This window comes from Aquarana catesbeiana, linkage group LG08, assembly GCF_042186555.1.
Source record: "Aquarana catesbeiana isolate 2022-GZ linkage group LG08, ASM4218655v1, whole genome shotgun sequence".
NCBI classification, from domain to species: domain Eukaryota; kingdom Metazoa; phylum Chordata; class Amphibia; order Anura; family Ranidae; genus Aquarana; species Aquarana catesbeiana.
The window spans coordinates 149,982,959-150,005,036 of record NC_133331.1 but is presented as its reverse complement, the minus strand read 5'-3'; the positions used below and the strand labels follow the sequence as shown (position 1 = coordinate 150,005,036).

Genomic DNA, 22,078 nt, shown 5'->3' with positions numbered 1-22,078 from the left:
CCCATTCTTCCTCTCCGGGAGACAATCACGGGTACCCCCGCGGACATAGAGTCCGCGGGACCCGCAATCACGCTCATGAAGCTCCCGACGGGTGCGCCTGCAAGCTACCTCTTGAAGGGCAACGTACAGCTACGTGATTCTGCCTGTACATGCCCTTCTGCCGATGTATATCAGCGTGAGGCAGTCGGGAAGCGGTTAATAGAAAACACCAGTTGCCTTTCAAGATAAACATTTGTTGTGAAGGACCCTTTTTTTTGTCTGCACCAGTATTGGATCGTGTGGGTGTTAACACCCATGAGATCTGATTCCTGTTTGAATTGACAGTTCGCACTTCGATATGTGAACCGATCTGGGGGTGTCATTAACTTTGTATTGACACTCCCAGCGGTTCGCATAAAGCAGTATGAACTGCCTGTGAGTCAGGTCAGGGAACCCGCAGTGGATTTGCAGAGTTCCCACATCGCACCAATGTGAACTGAGCCTAATGAAGGTTTGTGTCTCAGATAACCTATTTTTAGACGTTGGATTATATTGGCTAAGCTATATATAGACAGTTTAATCTCTTACAACAGAGGAATTTACCTACTTGCTGGCAGTCTCCTCATTAGGTGTAATCTACAGATGGGATTTCTAGTTGCTTAATTGTGCTACTAAAATCAGGGAGCCAATGGTTTCCTGTGAAGTAAGCTGCAAAAATAGTCTTGTAGCAACTAATCACACCTAACAAAGGCGTTGTGCCATTTATTGCTACTAGCTTACTCTATGGGAAGCTATCTGTTCCATCTGTTTAGCAGTAGCATGGCTGTGCCACTAAAAATCTCTTGTGTAACTGTAGCTTAATCAAGCAACCATCAGCAAGTTTTTCAAAATTGCCCAAGTAGCTACAAATACAGCAGTTCATACACAGACCATTGCACGGGTGCTTAGAATTGATCGTATTGATAGAATAGTACATCCAAAGACATGTTCTTCCCTACATTCTATACAAATGGTTCTCGGCCTCTTTTCACTTGCATAGCCTTTGGTAGCCAATTTCCAAAAAATTGTACGTCTCTTTTCCTCCTCCCAATCGGGGTAGGCGTGAGGCTAATAGCGGGGGCTGAAGGACACAAACATCTGTACTGGTCAGTACGGGAGCACAGCAGTATTTCTGAGCCCAATTCCCTCTCCTAGAGTGTGTAACCTGCAGCCTGTCCTCCCTTCCCGCTCTCCTCCATGCATGTGTCTGTCTCCTCCTCTTCCTCCCATGCACTCTTACTTATTCATTTGTTTGTGTTTCCTTCTTTTATGTTTACAGTCTCCCTCTTTACTCTTCTCAATTTCATCTCCTCCATCTGTCAAGATCCAGTATCATTGGTTGGTAGGCTGCAGGTAATCCAGGTGGCACAACGTCATGCATCTCCAGGTGGCCTGGCCACGCGTTGTCTTTCGTTTCTAGGACGCAGGCAGGGTTTTTTTATTTCAAATTATTTGGCGTGTGTGTATTAAACTTAAAGCGGACCTGCAATCATTTTTTTCAACTTTCTATCTATTAAATCCTCTGCCCTTGTTGTTTTAACTTTGGATAGTAAAACATTTCTTTTTTTCTGCCAGTAAATACCTTTTACAACCCACTTCCTCTTTCTTGTCTGGTCATTTAGCCTAGGCTTATGGCATCATGCACAGCTCTCTCACTCTGGTGAGAGTTTTCCAGAAAGGGTGGGGGGTGAGTCATAAAAGGGTCAATGAGAGCTGCAAAGCTGGAGGTGTGTCTCTGTGTAAATCCAGGAAGTGAACAGGCAGCAGCTTCAGCTGCCCACAGTTAAAATGGATGCAGCCAAACTTGGTGGAGGGAGATTTCTGCAGCATATTTGGCAAGTACAGAATCACAGTATATATAAAATAATATGCAAAGTGGTTGGAGGAAAGCTGCAGAATGGCAAAGATGTTTTTATTACAAATGTGACTGCAGTTCCTCTTTAAGGTAAAAAAAAACAACTTCTGGCATTAGTCACTTTAAAGCAGTATTACATCTAAAACCAAAATGTAATATATTGCAGCTTAGCCAGCATTAGATGTGGTGTCTGCTTTTTTAATAATGTTAGATGGACTAGCACATTTACATATAGATGTATATAAGTAAATTGAAGCCAAATTCCAGCTAGCTCTTTAAGGCAGTTGTAGAAAACCTGGCAATCCTATATAGTAAAACCATGCATGTATTTCAATCCTATGAAATAAAAAATTGCAATCCAATACTATATAACCGATGATGATCCTATGCGATTAAAAATTGCAATCATATGCGATACTGCTGCAGTTCTATGCAGTTAACACCATACACATATTATGATCCCATATAGTAAGAACTTGCTATCTTAAGCTGTAATACCAGTAAATATTCCTGTGCGATTATCAATTGTGATCATAATAATCATATACAATAATTCCAGTGGCAATCATATCATAAGTGCCTATATACAGCTATAAATATAAAGTGCATCCACATTTGATAACTACTAAAAAACACACATGTAACGTGCTTAAAGTGCTCTTGTGCAAAATTAATGATGCATTTGATGTGCCATTTAAACGCAACATAAAGTCCACTCCTTTATTAATTCTTTCTTCTGCTTCTCATAAAAGTAATCAACGAAAAGTGCTATGTCCACTCTTGTGCTCCCCCTTGGTATATGCTCACACCTTAGAGCGTGTGACCTCGCACCTAAGCTTGGTCAAACCATGCTTTTAAACCACCTCTGGGTTTGTAGTCGCATACAGATCCTTGGCTGGTTGCTTGCACATGCATCCATATAGAAAACAGAGGAAGCTCAAATAGTATAATACCATTCTAAAATGTGTTAAAATTTATTAACAATCTTCCCTATACATAGGGTACTCACATATTGTAGGTGCTAAAGTGCGCCATCCTGCATGAGCCAGAGAAAATAGTAAAAATTGCTGTCTGATGTGTCCTCTCCTTAGCTGAGACCTCCAGATCGTCTCATACGCCGTCCTGTCCCCTCCTCAACTCGTGTCGATACCGGGAAATGACATATCTTCCTCAGGGGGAATTCCCCCATTTCCCGGTATCGACCCGTTACATGTGTGTTTTTTAGTAGTTATCAAATGTGGATGCACTTTATATTTATAGTTGTATATAGGCACTTTGATTTGTCACTGGAATTATTGTATATGATTATTATGATCACAAATGGTCGCAATTGATAATCGCACAGGAATATTTACTGGTATTACAGCTTAAGATTGCAAGTTCTTACTATATGGGATCATAATATGTGTATGGTGTTGACTGCATAGAACTGCAGCAGTATCGCATATGATTGCAATCTTTAATCACATAGGTTCATCATTGGTTATATAGTATTAAATTGCAATTTTTTATTTCATAGGGTTGAAATACATGCATGGTTTTACTATATAGGATTGCCACATTTCATAGTACCAGAGTTCGGAATTTAAGTGACAGCCCTATAATTGCATTTAGATAGCGTAGCATTTATTGATTTATAGATTAGGCTGGCACGGACATACGGGTCGTGATCAATGCTAGCAGCTGTCTTTTTTTAATTAGTTTAATTGGATCTTTTCATGGTAGCTCGCAAGAATTTACTTGTTTAAGTTGTAGAAAACCTGTTTTTCCTTTTGGGATAAAGTTTTAACATAAAAGCTGATCATTATAAGCACCCCTGTCAGTGGTAAGTGGATTGTCTCAACCCTGTAACTACTACATCTACAGGACAGCTTGTTCTCTTAAAAGACTTGCTGGTAGGATCACCAGGTAAAAATAAAGGAAAGAAAGCATAAAAAAAGAAAACCAATGCAGCCAGCAGATCTAACAATTGGTAAACTGCAATATAATTTTTGCTTTTGCGTTCAATACCACTTTAAAAACTTTATTCAATATAATTGACCTAAATCATCATCCTACTAGCTTGCAGAACACCTGAGGACATAAGCAGATATGTCTCAACTGAGCACAAATGTCAAGTGAAATGTGGTTCCAGATAGAGCCAGAAGTGTTAATTGGCTGTAGGAACAAAAAATCCAGTTGTGTTGAAAGGGAAAAAAAAGATATCTTTTCCAAGTCCGTTATATGCATGACAAACATTTTATCAAACTTCATTATAGATCCTCACTTGCTGCTTTTCTAAAGATAATGAGGCAACTCTAGTAACCTCCTCAGACTCAGTGAGAATTCCTACCCTTTATAATCCTTATTCATTCTTGGTTTGTACTAAGAGAACCTTTCTATCCCCAACAACTCCTGCAGATGTATAACCAGATCATCACAAAAGATGAAAGGTCTACTGTAGGGATGAGCCCGATGTTTGAGTCGAACGTAAGTTCGCTGAATAGTGAACAATTTGGGGTGTTCGCTGCAAATTCAAAAAGCCGGGGTAACGCCCTTTAAAAGTCTAAGGGAGAAATAAAGTGCTAATTTTAAAGGCTTATATGCATCGTATTGTCATAAAGTGTTTGGGGACCCGGGTCCTGCCCCAGGGGACATGTATCAATGCAAAAAAAGTTTTAAAAATGGTCGTTTTTTCAGGAGCAGTGATTTTAATAATGCTTAAAGTGAAACAATAAAAGTGAAATATTCCTTTAAATTTCGTACCTGGAGGGTATCTATAGTATGCCTGTAAAGACCACACTTTTAAACCACCTCTGGGTTTGTTGTTGGCATACAGATCCTTGGCTGGTTGCTTGCACATGCATCCATATAGAAAACAGAGGAAGAAAAATTGTATAATACCGTTTTAAAATGTATTAAAATGTATTACCAATATTCCCTATACACAGGATACTCACATATTATAGGTGCTAAAGTGCACCATCCTGCACGAGCCAGAGAAAATGGTAAAAATTGCTGTCTGTGTCCTCATCAGAACAATTTGGGGTGTTCGCGGCAAATTCAAAAGCCGCGGAACACCCTTTAAAACTCTATGGGAGAAATCAAAAGTGCTAATTTTAAAGGCTTATATGCATGGTATTGTCATTAAAAGTGTTTGGGGACCTGGGTCTTGCCCCAGGCGACATGTATCAATGCAAAAAAAAGTTTTAAAAACATCAATTTTTTCAGAAGCAGTGATTTTAATAATGTTTAAAGTGAAGCAATAAAAGTGAAATATTCCTTTAAATTTCCTACCTGAGGGGTGTCTATAGTATGCCTGTAAAGTGGCACACTTTTCCCGTGTTTAGAACAGTCCCTGTACAAAATAACATTTCTAAAGGGGGAAAAAAGTCATCTAAAACTACTTGCAGCTATAATTAATTGTCGGGTCTTGGCAATACAGATAAAACTCATTGAAAAAAAACTGCAGTCCATTACCAGGCCCTTTGTGTCTGGTATAAATATTAAGGGGAACCCCGAACCAAAATTTAAAAAAAAAATTGCGTGGGGGTCCCCCTAAATTCCATACCAGGCCCTTCAGGTCTTTTTTTTTTTTTTAAATGGCGTGGGGGTCCCCCCAAAAATGCATACCAGACCCTTATCCGAGCATGCAACCTGGCAGGTCGCAGGAAAAGAGGGGGGGACAAGCGAGCACCCCCCCTGAACCGTACCAGGCCACATGCCCTCAACATGGAGAAGGGTGCTTTGGGGTAGCCCCCCAAAGCACCTTGTCCCATGTTGTTGGAGACATGGGGCCTCATCCCCACAGTCCTTGCCTGGTGATTGTGGGGGTCTGCGGGCAGGGGCTTATCGGAATCTGGAAGCCCCCTTTAACAAGGGGACCCCCAGATCCCCCCCCCCATGTGAAATGGTAAGGGTACATTGTACCCTTACCATTTTACAAAGTGTCAAAATGTTAAAAAAAAAAAAAACACACCTTGGGACAAGTCCTTTTTATTAAATCATTTTTAAAAAATGTCCTACGAAGTCAGGGGGGGGCGGTATTTGGGGGTCCCCTTGTTAAAGGGGTCTTCCAGATTCCGATAAGCCCCCGCCCGCAGACCCCCACAACCACTGGGCAAGGGTTGTGGGGATGAGGCCCTTGTCCCCATCAACATGGGGACAAGGTGCTTTGGGGGCTACCCAAACCACCTTCCCCATGTTGAGGGCATGTGGCCTGGTACGGTTCAGGAGGGGGGGGGTGCTCTCTCGTCCCCCCTCTTTTCCTGCGGCCTGCCAGGTTGCGAGCTCGGATAAGGGTCTGGTATGGATTTTTGGGGAGACCCCCACGCCATTTTTTTTTTTTTTTTTTTAATTTTGGCGGAGTTTATGGATTTTAAGGGGGACCCCTACGTCATTTAAAAAAAAAAATTGGTGCAGGGTTCCCATTAATATCCATACCAGACTTGAAGGGCCTGGTATGGAATTTGGGGGGACCCCCACACGATTTTTGTTTTTTTTTCTTTAATTTTTATTTATTCTTTATTTTTATTTATTATTTATATATGGCCATACATGGCGTAGGGTACAGCATTGCACAGACTAGGCACACTTTCACAGGGTCTCCCAAGATGCCATCGCATTTTGAGAGACCCGAACCTGGAACCGGTTACAGTTATAACCGGTTCCAGGTTCGGGTCTCTCAAAATGCGATGGCATCTTGGGAGACCCTGTGAAAGTGTGCCTAGTCTGTGCAATGCTGTACCCTACGCCATGTATGGCCATATATAAATAATAAAAAAAAATAGTTGTCGTTTTATTGTTCTCTCTATTCTCTCTCTATTGTTCTGCTCTTTTTGTATTCTATTCTGCAATGTTTTATTGTTATTATGTTTTATCATGTTTGCTTTTCAGGTATGCAATTTTTTATACTTTACCGTTTACTGTGTTTTATTGTTAACCTTTTTTTTGTCTTCAGGTAAGCCATTCACGACTTTGAGTGGTTATACCAGAATGATGCCTGCAGGTTTAGGTATCATCTTGGTATCATTCTTTTCAGCCAGCGGTCGGCTTTCATGTAAAAGCAATCCTAGCGGCTAATTAGCCTCTAGACTGCTTTTACAAGCAGTGGGAGGGAATGCCCCCCCCCCCCCACCGTCTTCTGTGTTTTTCTCTGGCTTTCCTGTCTCAACAGGGAACCTGAGAATGCAGCCGGAATGCAGAAACCGGAAGCTACGAACATTTCATGACTTAGATTTTGCCGGATGTAAACAGCGCCATTGGGAAATTGGGAAAGCATGTTATCACACCGATCTTGGTGTGGTCAGATGCTTTGAGGGCAGAGAAGAGATCTAGGGTCTAATAGACCCCAATTTTTTCAAAAAAGAGTACCTGTCACTACCTATTGCTATCATAGGGGATATTTACATTCCCTGAGATAACAATAAAAATGATTAAAAAAAAAATGAAAGGAACAGTTTAAAAATAAGATAAAAAAGCAAAAAAATAAAGAAGAAAAAAAAAAGTACCCCTGTCCCCCCCCTGCTCTCGCGCAAAGGCAAACGCAAGCGTCGGTCTGGCGTCAAATGTAAACAGCAATTGCACCATGCATGTGAGGTGTCACCGCGAACGTCAGATCAAGGGCAGTAATTTTAGCAGTAGACCTCCTCTGTAAATCTAAAGTGGTAACCTGTAAAGGCTTTTAAAAATGTATCTAGTTTGTCGCCACTGCACGTTTGTGCGCAATTTTAAAGCATGTCATGTTTGGTATCCATGTACTCAGGCCTAAGATCATCTTTTTTATTTCATCAAACATTTGGGCAATATAGTGTGTTTTAGTGCATTCAAATTTAAAAAAGTGTGTTTTTTTTTTTTTCCCCCAAAAAATGCGTTTGAAAAATCGCTGCGCAAATACTGTGTGAAAAAAAAAAAAAAAATGAAACACCCACCATTTTAATCTGTAGGGCATTTGCTTTAAAAAAAATATATAATGTTTGAGGGTTCAAAGTAATTTTCTTGCAAAAAAAAATAATCTTTTCATGTAAACAAAAAGTGTCAGAAAGGGATTTGTCTTCAAGTGGTTAGAAGAGTGGGTGATGTGTGACATAAGCTTCTAAATGTTGTGCATAAAATGCCAGGACAGTTAAAACCCCCCCCAAATGACCCCATTTTGGAAAGTAGACACCCCAAGCTATTTGCTGAGAGTTAAGGTTTTCCGATAACGATACTAGTATCGGTATCGGCACCGATACCGAGCATTTGCCCAAGTACTTGTACTCGGGCAAATGCTCCCGATGCTTCCCCCGATACCTAGAGGACAGCTGTGATCGGCGCGTGGGGGAATTACAAGATTCTCCCCCAGCGGCTTTCACCAGCTTTAGTGACATACAGCGGTGTTCGGTCACCGCTGACTGTCACTGCATCCTCCTCCGTGCCCCCTCCGTTCCTCTGTGCCTCTCCGCTGTCCCCTGCATTCCTCTCTCCTTATCTGTCCCCCTCCGTTCTCCCCCTCCATTCCTCTCTCCTTATCTGTCCCCTATCTGTCCCCTCCGTTCTCCCCCTCAGTTCCTCCGTCCCCCTCCTCCTTCCTTTGTGTATGGATAGAGTCAGCTGACTCTGTCCATTCACATAACTGAAACATTGTAATCTCCTGTGATTACGATGTGTCAGTTTATGAATGGAGAGGAGCCGCTGTCTTCTCTCCATTCATTCTCAGTGCAGCTGACGCTGCAGAGAAAGGGACTGGGGAATCTCTATCCTCTGTCTCTTTCTCTGTCTCAAGGGGGAGATATCAGAGGTCTGTTAAGACCCCTGATATCTCACCAAAGCCCCCCAAAAGGGCTGATTAAAAAAAAACAAAAAACAAAGAATAAAAAAATATTATTGTAAAAAATAAAAATTGTAAAAAAAAAAAAAAAACACACACACACACATACAACGTTCATCCCCCCCCCCCCCCCCAAAAAATAGCAAAAAAAAAACTGTCACGTGACATTAAAAAAACAGAATCGGTATCGGCGAGTACTTGAAAAAAAGTATCGGTACTTATACTCGTTCCTAAAAAAGTGGTATCGGGACAACCCTACTGAGAGTCATGTCGAGTCCATGGAATATTTTATATTGTGACACAAGTTGCGGGAAAGAGACACATATATTTTTTTTTTTTTTGCACAAAGTTGTCACTAAATGATATATTGCTCAAACATGCCATGGGAATATGTGAAATTACACCCCAAAATACATTCTGTTGCTTCTGAGTACGGGGATACCACATGTGTGAGACTTTTTGGGAGCCTAGCCGCGTACGGGACCCCGAAAACCAAGCACTGCCTTCAGGCTTTCTAAAGGCGTAAATTTTTGATTTCACTCTTCACTGCCTGTCAGTTTCGGAGGCCATGGAATGCTCAGGTGGCACACAACCCCCCCAAATTACCCCATTTTGGAAAGTAGACACCCCAAGCTATTTGATGAGAGGTATAGTGAGTATTTTGCAGACCTCACTTTTTGTCACAAAGTTTTGAAAATTGAAAAAAGAAAAAAAAATATTTTTTTCTTGTCTGTCTTCATTTTCAAAAACAAATGAGAGCTACAAAATACTCACCATGCTTCTCAGCAAATAGCTTGGGGTGTCTACTTTCCAAAATAGGGGCCATTTGGGGGGGGGGGGGGGTTGTGCCACCTGGGCATTCCATGGCCTTCGAAACTGTGATAGGCAGCGAAGAGTGAAATCAAAAATTTACACCCTTAGAAATCCTGAAGGCGGTGATTGGTTTTCGGGGCCCTGTACGCAGCTAGGCTCCCAAAAAGTCCCACACATGTGGTATCCCGTACTCAGGAGAAGCAGCTAAATGTATTTTGGGGTGCAATTCCACATATGCCCATGGCCTGTGTGAGCAATATATCATTTAGTGACAACTTTTTGTAAATTTTTTTTTTTTTTTGTCATTATTCAATCACTTGGGACAAAAAAAATAAGTATTCAATGGGCTCAACATGCCTCACAGCAATTTCCTTTGGGTGTCTACTTTCCAAAATGGGGTCATTTGGGGGGGTTTTGTACTGCCCTGCCATTTTAGCACCTCAAGAAATGACATAGGCAGTCATAAACTAAAAGCTGTGTAAATTCCAGAAAATGTACCCTAGTTTGTAGACGCTATAACTTTTGCGCAAACCAATAAATATACGCTTATTGACATTTTTTTTTTTACCAAAGACATGTGGCCGAATACATTTTGGCCTAAATGTATGACTAAAATTTAGTTTATTGGATTTTTTTAATAACGAAAAGTAGAAAATATCATTTTTTTTTTTTCAAAATATTCGGTCTTTTTCCGTTTATAGCGCAAAAAATTAAAATGGCAGAGGTGATCAAATACCATCAAAAGAAAGCTCTATTTGTGGGAAGAAAAGGACGCAAATTTCGTTTGGGTACAGCATTGCATGACCGCGCAATTAGCAGTTAAAGCGACGCAGTGCCAAATTGGAAAAAGTCCTCTGGTACTTATGCAGCATAATTTTTCGGGGCTAAAGTGGTTAAGATAGTATACAGTTCAGAAATGTGACCTTTAGTTTTATCATATTTGTGACATGGTCGTCAGATCACGATTGCGAGATAAGGTGTTTAGGTAGTGTTTCCGTTGAATATACCGATATTGTTCAGAATTTTGCATCTGGTATTTATCTGCTAGGGTCTGTCTGTTTGTTTAACATGCCCTTGTGATCACAAATGTCTGTGCAGGAGACCTTTATTGGTCCACCAATTGAAGTTGTGAGGGGTGAGACCTGGGGTGAAATCTTTGTTTCGCAACAAAGGGGCCAATGGACCGGATTTCTATGTTTTTACTAGGTCACTATGTTAAATTTTATATTCAGATTTTGTAGGTGCTCCATTTGACTACATCATAAAATGCAATTGGCATCTTTTGCTGAAGCACTGCAGTGAAGACGGTTAAAGTGATACTCAACATGTTATACTTGCCTGCTCTGTGCAGTGGTTGTGCACAGAGCAGCCCAGATCCTCCTCTTCTTGTGTTCCTGACCTCTCCCTCCTGCCGAGTGCCCCTGCAGCAAGCAGCTTGCTATGCAATCGAGCAAAGTCGCTGCTCTGTGTGTCCAGTTAGACACAGAACCGTGGCTCAACTCACCCCCATCTCTTTTCATTGGCTCGCTGACTAACAGCAGCGGGAGCCAATGGCACCCCGCTGCCAGCCAATGAAAAGGGAGAGTCCCGGCATAGAATGCATTAAGATAAAAAACCTTCTGGCTTTATGGATAAATCACCTAGAAAGAACAGTTAAATGTGATTAGTGAACGTCTGCTGAGAGTGCAAACTTGAGAAATGCACCAAGATAAAAGCAGCAGTAAATCGCCTTGGTGCACTGGGAGCACTGTGTGATTCTGTATTAAACAGATGTTGCTGCCCATTTTCTTTTTACATTAAGCTTTATACACATATAGCATATGCACAAAGCATATTCTCTATTCTTTAATATTACAAAAAAAACTTGATCCCATGTATAACACTTTAACCACTTGCTGACCAGCCGCGGCCATTCTACTGCGGCAAGGTGGCACGATCCTGCAAATCGCCGTAGCTGTATGTTGGTTCGGGATCTCGCTTTTGTGGGCAAGTGCACACATTAGCCTGCGGGGGGGGAGCCAATCAGTGGGTCCAGCAGACTCTATGTTCGCCGGCCACCCGCGATCGTTTCCCGCAGTGACAGAACGGGGATCTGCCTCCGTTCTGATGGGAGATCACACAGATCCTGTCTTTCTGCTAAGCAGGAAGGTGAATCTGTGTGTTTTCCCAGTCTCACAGTCCCCCATACAGTTAGAAAACACCTGCAGGGAACACATTTAACCCCTTGATCGCCCCTAGTGTTAACCCCTTCCCTGCCTGTGTCATTAGTACAATAACAGTGCATATTTTTAGCACTGATTAATGTCACTGGTTCCCAAAAAGGGGTCAAAAATATCAGTTATGTGTCCGATCTGTCCGCCGCAATGTGGCAGTCCCGCTTAAAATCACTGTTCGCTGCCATTACTAGTATAAAAAAAAATACAAAAATTTAAAATTCCATAAATCTATCCCCTAATTTGCAGACCCTTATTGCGTTATTTTTGGTAAAAAAAAAAAAAAATGTAGCGGAATACATATTTGCCCAAACTGATGAATACATTTTTTTTTTTATTTGGAAATGTTTTATAGCAGAAAGTTTTTATTTTTTTTCAAAATTGTCATTTTTTTGTTTATAATGCAAAAAATAAAAACCCCAGAGATGATCAAATACCACCAAAAGAAATCTCTATTTGTGGGGAAAAAAAGGACCTCAATTTTTGTTTAGGTACAGCATCGCACGACCGCACAATTGTCAGTTAAAGTGACGCAGTGCCGTATCGCAAAAAAATGGCCTGGTCATTAAGGGGGTAAATCCCTCCGGGGCTGAAGTGGTTAAACATCTCACACATTATAGTTCAAATTGTTATCATAAATATTAACCGATCCATGTGAAGAATGTTTTGGCCACCGGTACAGGTCATTTTACCTCCTGAGTTACTTCTAATCCGATATACAAGATCAGGATCAAAGGTCAATTCAGTTATGATTAAATGTGAAGACCGCTGCCCACTGTATAATTTGCACAATCCATTGGCATTTGCCACTTTAGAATGCCCTCTCTATAATGTAGGGCAGGCAGATAATTTAGTATCACAGGGTAATTGTATTTCTATACAAATAATTGCTAACTTTCCTTTGCAAGACTTCTGTGCGTAAATGCAAAGGTACAAAAGATCGATGGTTCAAAAGAAACTGGCTATTAATAGAAAACAACAAGCTGCATTGTGACGTGAATGGTTTTATGGCTCCCTTAAAGATGCAATTTAGATCATTTTGTATTTTTAGTAAAGCAGGTTGTAGTGGATGGGGGATAATTCTTAGGCTCATTTTAGGTACGTGTATTTTTCCCAGTATCTTCAGAATTAGAGACCAGAAGATGGAACATTTTTATTGTGGATTTTTTTCTCAGGTATGGGTGAAATGGAAGTTGTGTCTGTAGGAGATATGCCCAGAGGATGTACACGGGGCTTTTGAATCTGGAATAAATGCTGCTGCAATCTGCTGTCTCAACACATTTCCAAAGGAAGTGTTCTTCGCAGTTCAATATTGAGGAGCTAAGAGGTCTATAAATAAGCCTTTACAGTCTTTAGGTGACAGTTGTCATCTTTTTAATGCATAATGAATAACCTTTCTCTCATGACTCCTGTCAAACCTACCGGTTTACCTCTTCTAATTATAAGCACAACTGACAGTTCATGTAAAGTGAAATCCATAAACGCTCAAAGCACAGCTACAAAACTGGCTCCAGTTATTTGGCCTACTTGACTTGTTCTGTCCAATTCATATACGATCATCTCTAGTCCTGATATGATGCTCCAGTCGGTGCAGGTCAGAGTCTTTTATACAGCGGAAGAACTTTGGAACACTTGGGTTACATCAATACTTTTCCTGCTGTATGTAATATTACATTCTATGACTAAATTGTTCAAAACTGCAACAAACTATGTGGCATTTATAGAACACATTTGGATCAGGCGCTATGGGCCCTTTTATATCTGATTGCTGTAATGCATGTCTTTTTTAAAGTGCATAGATTCTTGTGTGATCTTATGGCCCTACTCACACTGTTTCGCATGCGTTTCTGTGCACATTAACACACATTATTATGTGGGGAAAACGCAGTGGGGTTGATTTACTAAAACTGGAGTGCAAAATGCACTCCATAGAGACCAATCAGCTTCCAGATTCGTTTGTCAAAGCTTACTTAAACAAGCTGAAGTTAGAAGCTGATTGGCTACCTTGCACAGCTACACCAGATTTTGCGCTCCCCAGTTTTAGTAAATCAGCCCCAATGTGTATATTGCAATGAGCTGACATTATTCAACAGCTCCCCTCCATGCATACACTGGGTATACACTATTCAAATGAATGGACACAACACATATTGATGCATGATATAATTGTATGTTAATGCTCTGCATCAGTGAAAACTAAGCCTTAAAGTTTTAAAGTCACACGGTTTTACTGGTGTCCCCTCTGGATTATGCAGTTAGTAACTATAGTGTGTGTGTGTGTGTGTGTGTGTGTGTGTGTGTGTGTGTGTGTGTTTTTTTTTTTTAAATGAAAAAGCTAAATATCTTTTCTCAGACCGCAGCTGTGCGTTCTCGTGATCCCCCTCTGAACTTCTTCCTCAATCTATGCATAGGGGCTGAGATTCTCCTGTGGGCAGTGTGGGAAAAAGTATTTAGCCTTTCCATGTTAAAGAAACACACACACACTATATAGTTACTAACTGCATAATCCAGAGGGGATTATGGGCAACTAGTTTTTCTGCATATTGCAGCTGAGTAGCGGCAGGAGGGGCAGGAAGGAGAGCCGCTATCACGCTGACGGGCAGAGAGGAAGGGGAGAAGGGAGAGATTCACAGCAGAGAGGAACATAAACTGACCACGATATCATGGCTCCAGCAGCCATGACTACCCTGGTCAGCACAAAAAGGGGGACACAGGAACAGGCAGGATCAACCAGGTGTATTACAACATGGAAAGGGACAAATTGCATAGCACAAGCATTGTGCTATAGATCATGCCTTAGAGGAACAGGATTTTTTTTTTTTTTTTTTGTGATTATGAACAGCAATATGTCTCCTCCTTCAGTCAATCCCATCCCCCCCACAGTTAGAAACACACATGAGGGGAACACATTTAACCCCTTGATTGCCCCCCCTTAGTGTTAACCCCTTCCCTGTCAGTGATGTTTACATCACATGTTTAAATGTGTCAAGTTTGCGATCTGTCCGCCGCAGTGTCACAGTCCCACTAAAAATCGCAGCTCGCTGCCATTATTGGTAATAAATAAATAATAAAAATGCCATAAATCTATCCCCTATTTTATATACCCTTATTGCATTTTTTTTGTGTTTTTTTTTTTTTTACCAAAAATATGTAGAAGAATACATATTGGCCTAAACTGATGAAGAATTTTTTTTGGGATATTTATTATAGCAAAAAGTAAAAAATATTTATTTTTCAAAATTGTTCCTCCCCCTTTTATTTATTTATTTTTTTTTTTTTTGTGCTCTAAAAAAATAAATAAATGCAGAGGTGATCAAATACCACCAAAAGAAAGCTCCATTTGTGGGGAAAAAAGGACACGAATTTTGTTTGGGTACAACATCGCACGACCGCACAATTGTCAAAGCGACACAGTGCCGTATCTCAAAAAAATGGCCTGGTCATTAAGGGGGCAAATCCTTCCGGTCCTTAAGTGGTTAATGCTTACATTCTGCTAAGTGAAACCTTGAAAATAGAGATTTCCCTTTGTGTTAATGTGCAAAATATGCACACAAATTACCAATGCATCAGTTTTTGCGCATTTGCTATTCTTAACAGGCCTGCTTATAACCCAAATTTTTTTTTTTTTTTTTTTTTTTTTTTTTAAATGTGTACTAAGCTGCAGTACATTGATGTAAGCTAGCCACATAGCAATGAATGGGACTTCTACTTGAAATGCTTTTCTTTGCTGTAAAACCTTCACTGCAGGAAAATGTAAAAATGATTGCAATAAAAAGCACAACAATGATTTGTATGTAAGCATCCCAGTGTAAAGTACTGTTTTATTCACTCAAAAATAATGTTTTTCTTTCAGTTCATTTTTATACTCCTTTAGAATCTGTATATGGTCTGTGGAACACTTTGTTTTGTGAAAAGCCATATTAATTATCTGCCTCTTTGTGTTCTTTCCATTACAGCAGCTTTCATAAATACCAAGCACTGTTTATAAAATATTCTAACCCCTCTAATTAATTTCAGCATTGAACATTGAACACTGAATGAATCGCGTAACACCGGTATACTTATTGTTGTGTTCTGGGATTACTGAACAAGTAGTATAGTAAAATAAACAGAAGTATATATTTAATTGGTACTACAAAATAATTTTTAATCTTGTGAAGAAACATGACTTGCAAATAAAACTCGGCCAGTACAATCTCTTGGATGAATAATCAGTTAGACTGATGCTGCAAATAAATTTGTGCACATTAGAAAATTTTGCCTTTTTTCTTCATTATTTACAACAAACCTGAAATCTTCAAACAGGTCTTTGTGCTGAAAGATATGTTAGCCGATATGATTTTTCAAACTGTAGTAAAAAAAAAATCTCTAGCCAACTTAGGACTGTTCTCAGTTGGCCCCAGTACAGGCAGTTAGAAAGAGATTATAAGTAACAGCGTAATGATAATGCCAAACCACTGATTGTAGAGTCCCAAATGATCTTTTAATTTTACAAACAGGATTACAGGAGAGAAAACAGCCAATGCAGTTTAAGGATTAAGACCATCCCCTTCATCAGGGCTACAATAAAGAAATGTGAAACAGGCAGATATCTCAAAATTGCCTAATATCTCAGTTGGTGGGTAGTGTTACACTATAGAATAACATTTTAGCCCCCAGGAAATGTTAATGTTTTGAATAGATTATGTATCGCCCCTAAGAAGTGTGCCAGGCTAACATTTCAATCTCTGGGTTTGATTTTTGGTGTATGGTATGGTGAAAAATAAGTTGGGTACCACTCACTTTAGACTTTTTACCTTTTAATAGCTGAACGCAACTCTATTAGTGAGGGTTTAAGAGGCCAGGATGCAAAAAAGTATTGCAAAGTAGGATAGGTATTCTGATGGTGATAGTAGTAGGCCCATTTTAAGAATAGCCTCTTGTTAAATGCTGACCCTATAAGAGCAGCCAGATAGACCTGTGACCCTGTGGATCTCCCTAATATGGCTCTTGATTGCTTTGATGGGGATAAATCCTTCCTGCAGTGTCAAGGCAGTAGCTTCTACCCAGCTTTTCTGACAATCTTCAGCAAGAAGATCCTTTTCCAGCCCACCTACCTCCAGATATCCACTCCAGCAAGTAGCTTAGGTCCTTGGCCCGCTGGCAAGTGCCCCATGCTGAGGCAAGGCCCAAGTAGAGTGACACTCTGTGCACTCATCCTCTCCAGGCAGCCCAGGAGGTAGAGATCACCCTGGAAAGACAACCCAAATATTTGTCTTCTTCCTATACAATGGCTCAGAATTAAATAAAATCAGGGATGAGTTGGGTTAGATATATAGTAATTGTTCTTCCCATGCTGGAACCTCATTCAGAAGACCAGGCAGAAGCAATCACCCCTCTGAGCCTAGGGAAGACCTGCAGAGTCCAGAATAAGTTAAATGGATGCTTAGGCTGGATACAACCTAGTAGCAAGCACACAAAATTTAATTGGGGACACATGCATAAGGCAGAGTCCCTACAGATAAAAGGATGAATATTGATCTTGGTATTCTAAATACATATAGTGCTATAATATATTTGAGCGATAATAAAATAACTGTGATCAAATCCAATATAGGTTAACCAAATTCTTTTAATGGCATTAATAATCAGATTGATTGCTAAATGTGCCTTAAATTAATAGGACAAAAAAAAAAAACATGGTCAACGTCAAGTCTAATATAATCTAAAATTCATGTTGTCAGGTGAAATGCCAAATACTGATCGAAAAAGATAAGTAAACAGTTTTCTATATAGTATATGGCAGTGATGGCGAACCTTGGCACTCCAGATGTTTTGGAACTACATTTCCCATGATGCTCGTGCACTCTGCAGTGTAGTTGAGCATCATGGGAAATGTAGTTCCAAGACATCTGGGGTGCCAAGGTTCGCCATCACTGGTATATGGTATAATGGTACCTACATGAGAGTGGAAATCTTTCTCTGAATTCAGCGCAGCACTGTAAATACATTTTATAAATGCTGTAGCAACTAAGACAGCTAGGGTAGTAAACATTTTACATACTGATATCCTTTTACCTGACATCATAAAAATATTTGATCAATCTTTAAATGAAAACTCTTTATGGCCAATCCCTGCTTTCTTATGCAGTTCATCAATATATATTTTTTTTTTCTTTAACTATTTTGGACTCCATTATTTGCAGGTAATGGAAAATACAAGACTATTTGAAATAGTCCTTTTTACCAACACTAACCAACACTTTTTTATTCTTATTTTTAGACCTGGGAAAATCCATCACATGTTGATGAAAATACAGGTTTTGGAGGAGATAATGACCCCATCGATATTTGTGACATTGGGAGCAAGGTATGGATTTCTAGAAATGTCAGATACAGTGCTGTATATAGAATTCTTGATAACATGACTCCCAAAATAAACATTTGTGTCTGCTGAGATTTTCTTTTCCACAGGGTTTTTTTTTTCTGTTCTCTCTTTCTGACTTTTGTGTTAAATCAGTTCGTGCTGCTAGTCGTATAATTTTAGCGTAGTTTGTAAATGTCCAGATGGAAGTTAAGCACCCCCACCCCCCATGGATGAATCGCAGGACACACTGCTGAAACCCCCTACAAGTGGATCTCGGGACATACTGCTGACTCCCACCACGAGTGGATCTTGGGACACACCGCTGACACACCCCACGAGTGGATCTTGGGACACACCGCTGGCACCACCCCACGAGTGGATCTCGGGGACACACCGCTGGCACCGCCCCACGAGTGGATCTCGGGGACACACCGCTGGCACCGCCCCACGAGTGGATCTCGGGGACACACCGCTGGCACCGCCCCACGAGTAAATCTCGGGGACACACCGCTGGCACCGCCCCACGAGTGGATCTCGGGGACACACCGCTGGCACCACCCCACGAGTGGATCTCGGGGACACACCGCTGGCACCACCCCACGAGTAAATCTCGGGGACACACCGCTGGCACCACCCCACGAGTGGATCTCGGGGACACACCGCTGGCACCACCCCACGAGTGGATCTCGGGGACACACCGCTGGCACCACCCCACGAGTAAATCTCGGGGACACACCGCTGGCACCGCCCCACGAGTGGATCTCGGGGACACACCGCTGGCACCACCCCACGAGTGGATCTCGGGGACACACCGCTGGCACCACCCCACGAGTGGATCTCGGGGACACACCGCTGGCACCACCCCACGAGTGGATCTCGGGGACACACCGCTGGCACCACCCCACGAGTGGATCTCGGGGACACACCGCTGGCACCACCCCACGAGTGGATCTCGGGGACACACCGCTGGCACCACCCCACGAGTGGATCTCGGGGACACACCGCTGACACAAACCCGCACCACCCCACGAGTAGCGGATTGCGGGACACACTGCTGACACCCCCCCCCCCCGCGAGTAGCGGATTGCGGGACACACTGCTGACACAAAACCCACCCCACCCCCACCCCGCGTGAGTAGCGGATTGCAGGACACACTGCTGACACAAACCCACCCCCCACCCCCACGTGAGTAGCGGATTGCGGGACACACTGCTGACACAAACCCACCCCCCACCCCACGTGAGTAGCGGATTGTGGGACACACTGCTGACACAAACCCACCCCCCCACCCCACGTGAGTAGCGGATTGCGGGACACACTGCTGACACAAACCCACCCCCCCACCCCACGTGAGTAGCGGATTGCGGGACACACTGCTGACACAAACCCAAACCCACCTACCACCCCAAACCCCCCCTTGCGCGAGTAGCGGATTGCAGGACACACCACTAACACAACTCCCCCCGCGGATGGATCGGCGCTTACCTTGTCCTCTTCTCCAGCGTCTCCTCTTGCTTCCTCTGTCCCCCTTCCGCCAAAGCGCTGAGCATCCAATAGAGACGCCTGGTGCTTTGGCCAATCAGGAAACGGGTCTCACTGACCTGCCTCCAGATTGGTGGGGAGGCAATGCAGTGTGAAAATTGGCAAATGTTCATTCGCTATGGTCACACAATTTGGTGGGATCAGGGTGCACTCTGTGCCCCGAGCCCACCCTTTTTTTGAAACCTATTAGAGCCTCTGGCTCTAATCAGGTGCTTCAAAAAAATACACACCCCCCCCCCCACACCACCATAGGAATCCATGCATCCTGAAAGGGGCCTGGGCGCATGGATAGGGAGGCGGCAGCAGGGATGGGTGGGCGGCGACCGTGCGCCCACAATGCACAGGCCGCCACTGAAGTTAAGCATTTTACTACTTACATTGCCCAAGACTATGTGAGCAGTTTGAATATCTAGATATTGTTTCTAAGATAACAGAACTGAAGTGAATGTATAAAATACATTAATTTGAAATGCCCCAGATTAATGTTAAACTGGCCATAGATCTCCGGTGCACAACCTGTGGTTTAGGGGCCGCATGTGGCTCTTTGGCACCTCTGTACCCTTGCAGACTGTTTTTTTATATTGCCCTGTAATAGTAGTGATTTCTTAAGCATGTCCCCACTCCAACAGCTTTGTATAACATATTTCTTAAGTCTCTGGCCATCTGGTAGCAAGCCTGTTATCTGACCATCTTCTGTTGCGTGTCCAAAGTCTCCATTTTCTGTAGCATTACATTAGCTGAATATTGTTCTGCTGCTCTTTGGTGATATATCACAAAAACAGCCACTATTGCCATAATGGTTAAATTTTGCTCCAAGAGCGTTGGAAACATCTGGCCATTTCCTGTAACATTAGATTACTGATTACTTAAGTGAACTGATGCATGGGCATTTAATTCACTTCTCTCATCTTTTAATCAGCCTCATAATAACACTAAACTGCCCAATATGTGCCCAAGCCTTAAAGTAGTTGTAACGGCAGAAGGTTTTTTCATCTTAATGCATTCTATGCATGAAGATAAACTTTCTGTGTAGCAGCCTCCCCAGCACCCCCCCCCCCCCCCCCAATTACTTACCTGAGCTCCATCTCTCTCCAGCAATGTCCAGGAGTGTCTAAGCCATTCAGGACACTCCTGATTGGCTCAGAAACAGCAGCGGTGCCATTGGCTCCCGCGGCTGTCAGTCAGGCAATCAGGGGAGAGATGGGGCAAGGCCAGGTCCGGGCTTCATGTCTGAATAGATACACGGAGCTCTGACTTGGCTCAGGTGACCCCATAGAGAGCTGCTGGCTGAGGGGCCCGATAGGAGGGAGTGGACAGGTGCAGCGAAGAGGGACCTGAGAAGGAGGATCCAGGCTGCTCTGTGCAAAACCAACTGCATAGAGGAGGTAAGTATAACATGTTTGTTATTTATTTATTTTTTTTAAAACAAGACTTTACAATCACTTCAATCCAGCCATAGGTCTAAATCTCGGCCGGTTCAGTAGGGGCCGACCGATTTGAACCCTGTATGGGCAGGTTGATTGTACCTAAGTTGCTCGATCGATTCTTCATGTGGCCTTTAGCCACTAGCAATAATCAATGTGTTCTCCTGACACGGACGGCTCCCCTTGGTTGCAGGAAATAAAATCATATCATCTATGGCCAGGTTTAGATTGAGGGCAGTATCAGATAATTTATGTTGGAGTATATGTGACTGGTGTTGATCATTTATTACTCTTCGTGCTGGGTTTGATAAATACCCTTGCATAAACCTAGATTTAGAACTTCTGGTTGCAATGAAGCTTCATTTTATACAATTTCTATTTGAAAGGTATGTGAAAGAGGAGAGGTTATCAAGGTTAAAGTCCTTGGCACCTTGGCATTGATTGATGAAGGAGAAACGGACTGGAAAATTATTGCCATTAATATTGAAGACCCCGAAGCGTCTCATTTCAATGGTAAGTGGCACAGGTAAAATAGTCTTTTTTATGGCTGAACTTTTTGTTCCAATTTACCTTCCGGCTGGGTTCACACATGTGCAGTGCGAATTGCAGCTCCGGTTTACCTGCGAAGATAAAAATGATTCATTCAGTGGTTCCTCTTCGTTGTAGCTGCGGATCAGCTAACCAGGCAGACGGGGGGAGGTGTAGGAGGTGGGGGGAGAGAATTTGTGTTCAGAACGGAACATATCTGCAAAACAGATGCGTTCCCATTGAAGATTATGTGCCTGCAATTCACACTGCACTGCCTAGAAAACGCACACGTTTTTGTGCAATGCAGAGTGCGGATGCAACACGCATATGTGAACCAGACCCATTGAAAAGAACATATTTTCAAATGTTCTGCGAATTGGATGCTGTTCAAGCTGCATCCAATTCGCATGTGTGTGAACCCAGCCTAAAGGTAATGGCGTATTGACAATTGGTACAATTCTCACTGTTTTCATTGCACCTAATCTAGGGAGATGACAGGACTGACAGGCTGAGATGGCCATCCCATTTTTTTTTTTTTTTTTAATCTGGCC

General features: G+C 42.1%; 1 protein-coding gene across 2 annotated transcripts in view; it reads left to right on the top strand.

The window, feature by feature from the left end:
* Nucleotides 1-22,078, top strand: part of PPA1 (inorganic pyrophosphatase 1) — a 192,478-nt gene that overhangs the window by 145,460 nt on the left and 24,940 nt on the right. For both annotated transcript variants that reach the window (XM_073596567.1, XM_073596568.1), the window contains exons 5-6: nucleotides 17,949-18,035; nucleotides 21,386-21,512. In XM_073596567.1, coding sequence (XP_073452668.1) covers nucleotides 17,949-18,035; nucleotides 21,386-21,512 — 214 coding nt within the window. The remainder of the gene's footprint in view (nucleotides 1-17,948; nucleotides 18,036-21,385; nucleotides 21,513-22,078) is intronic.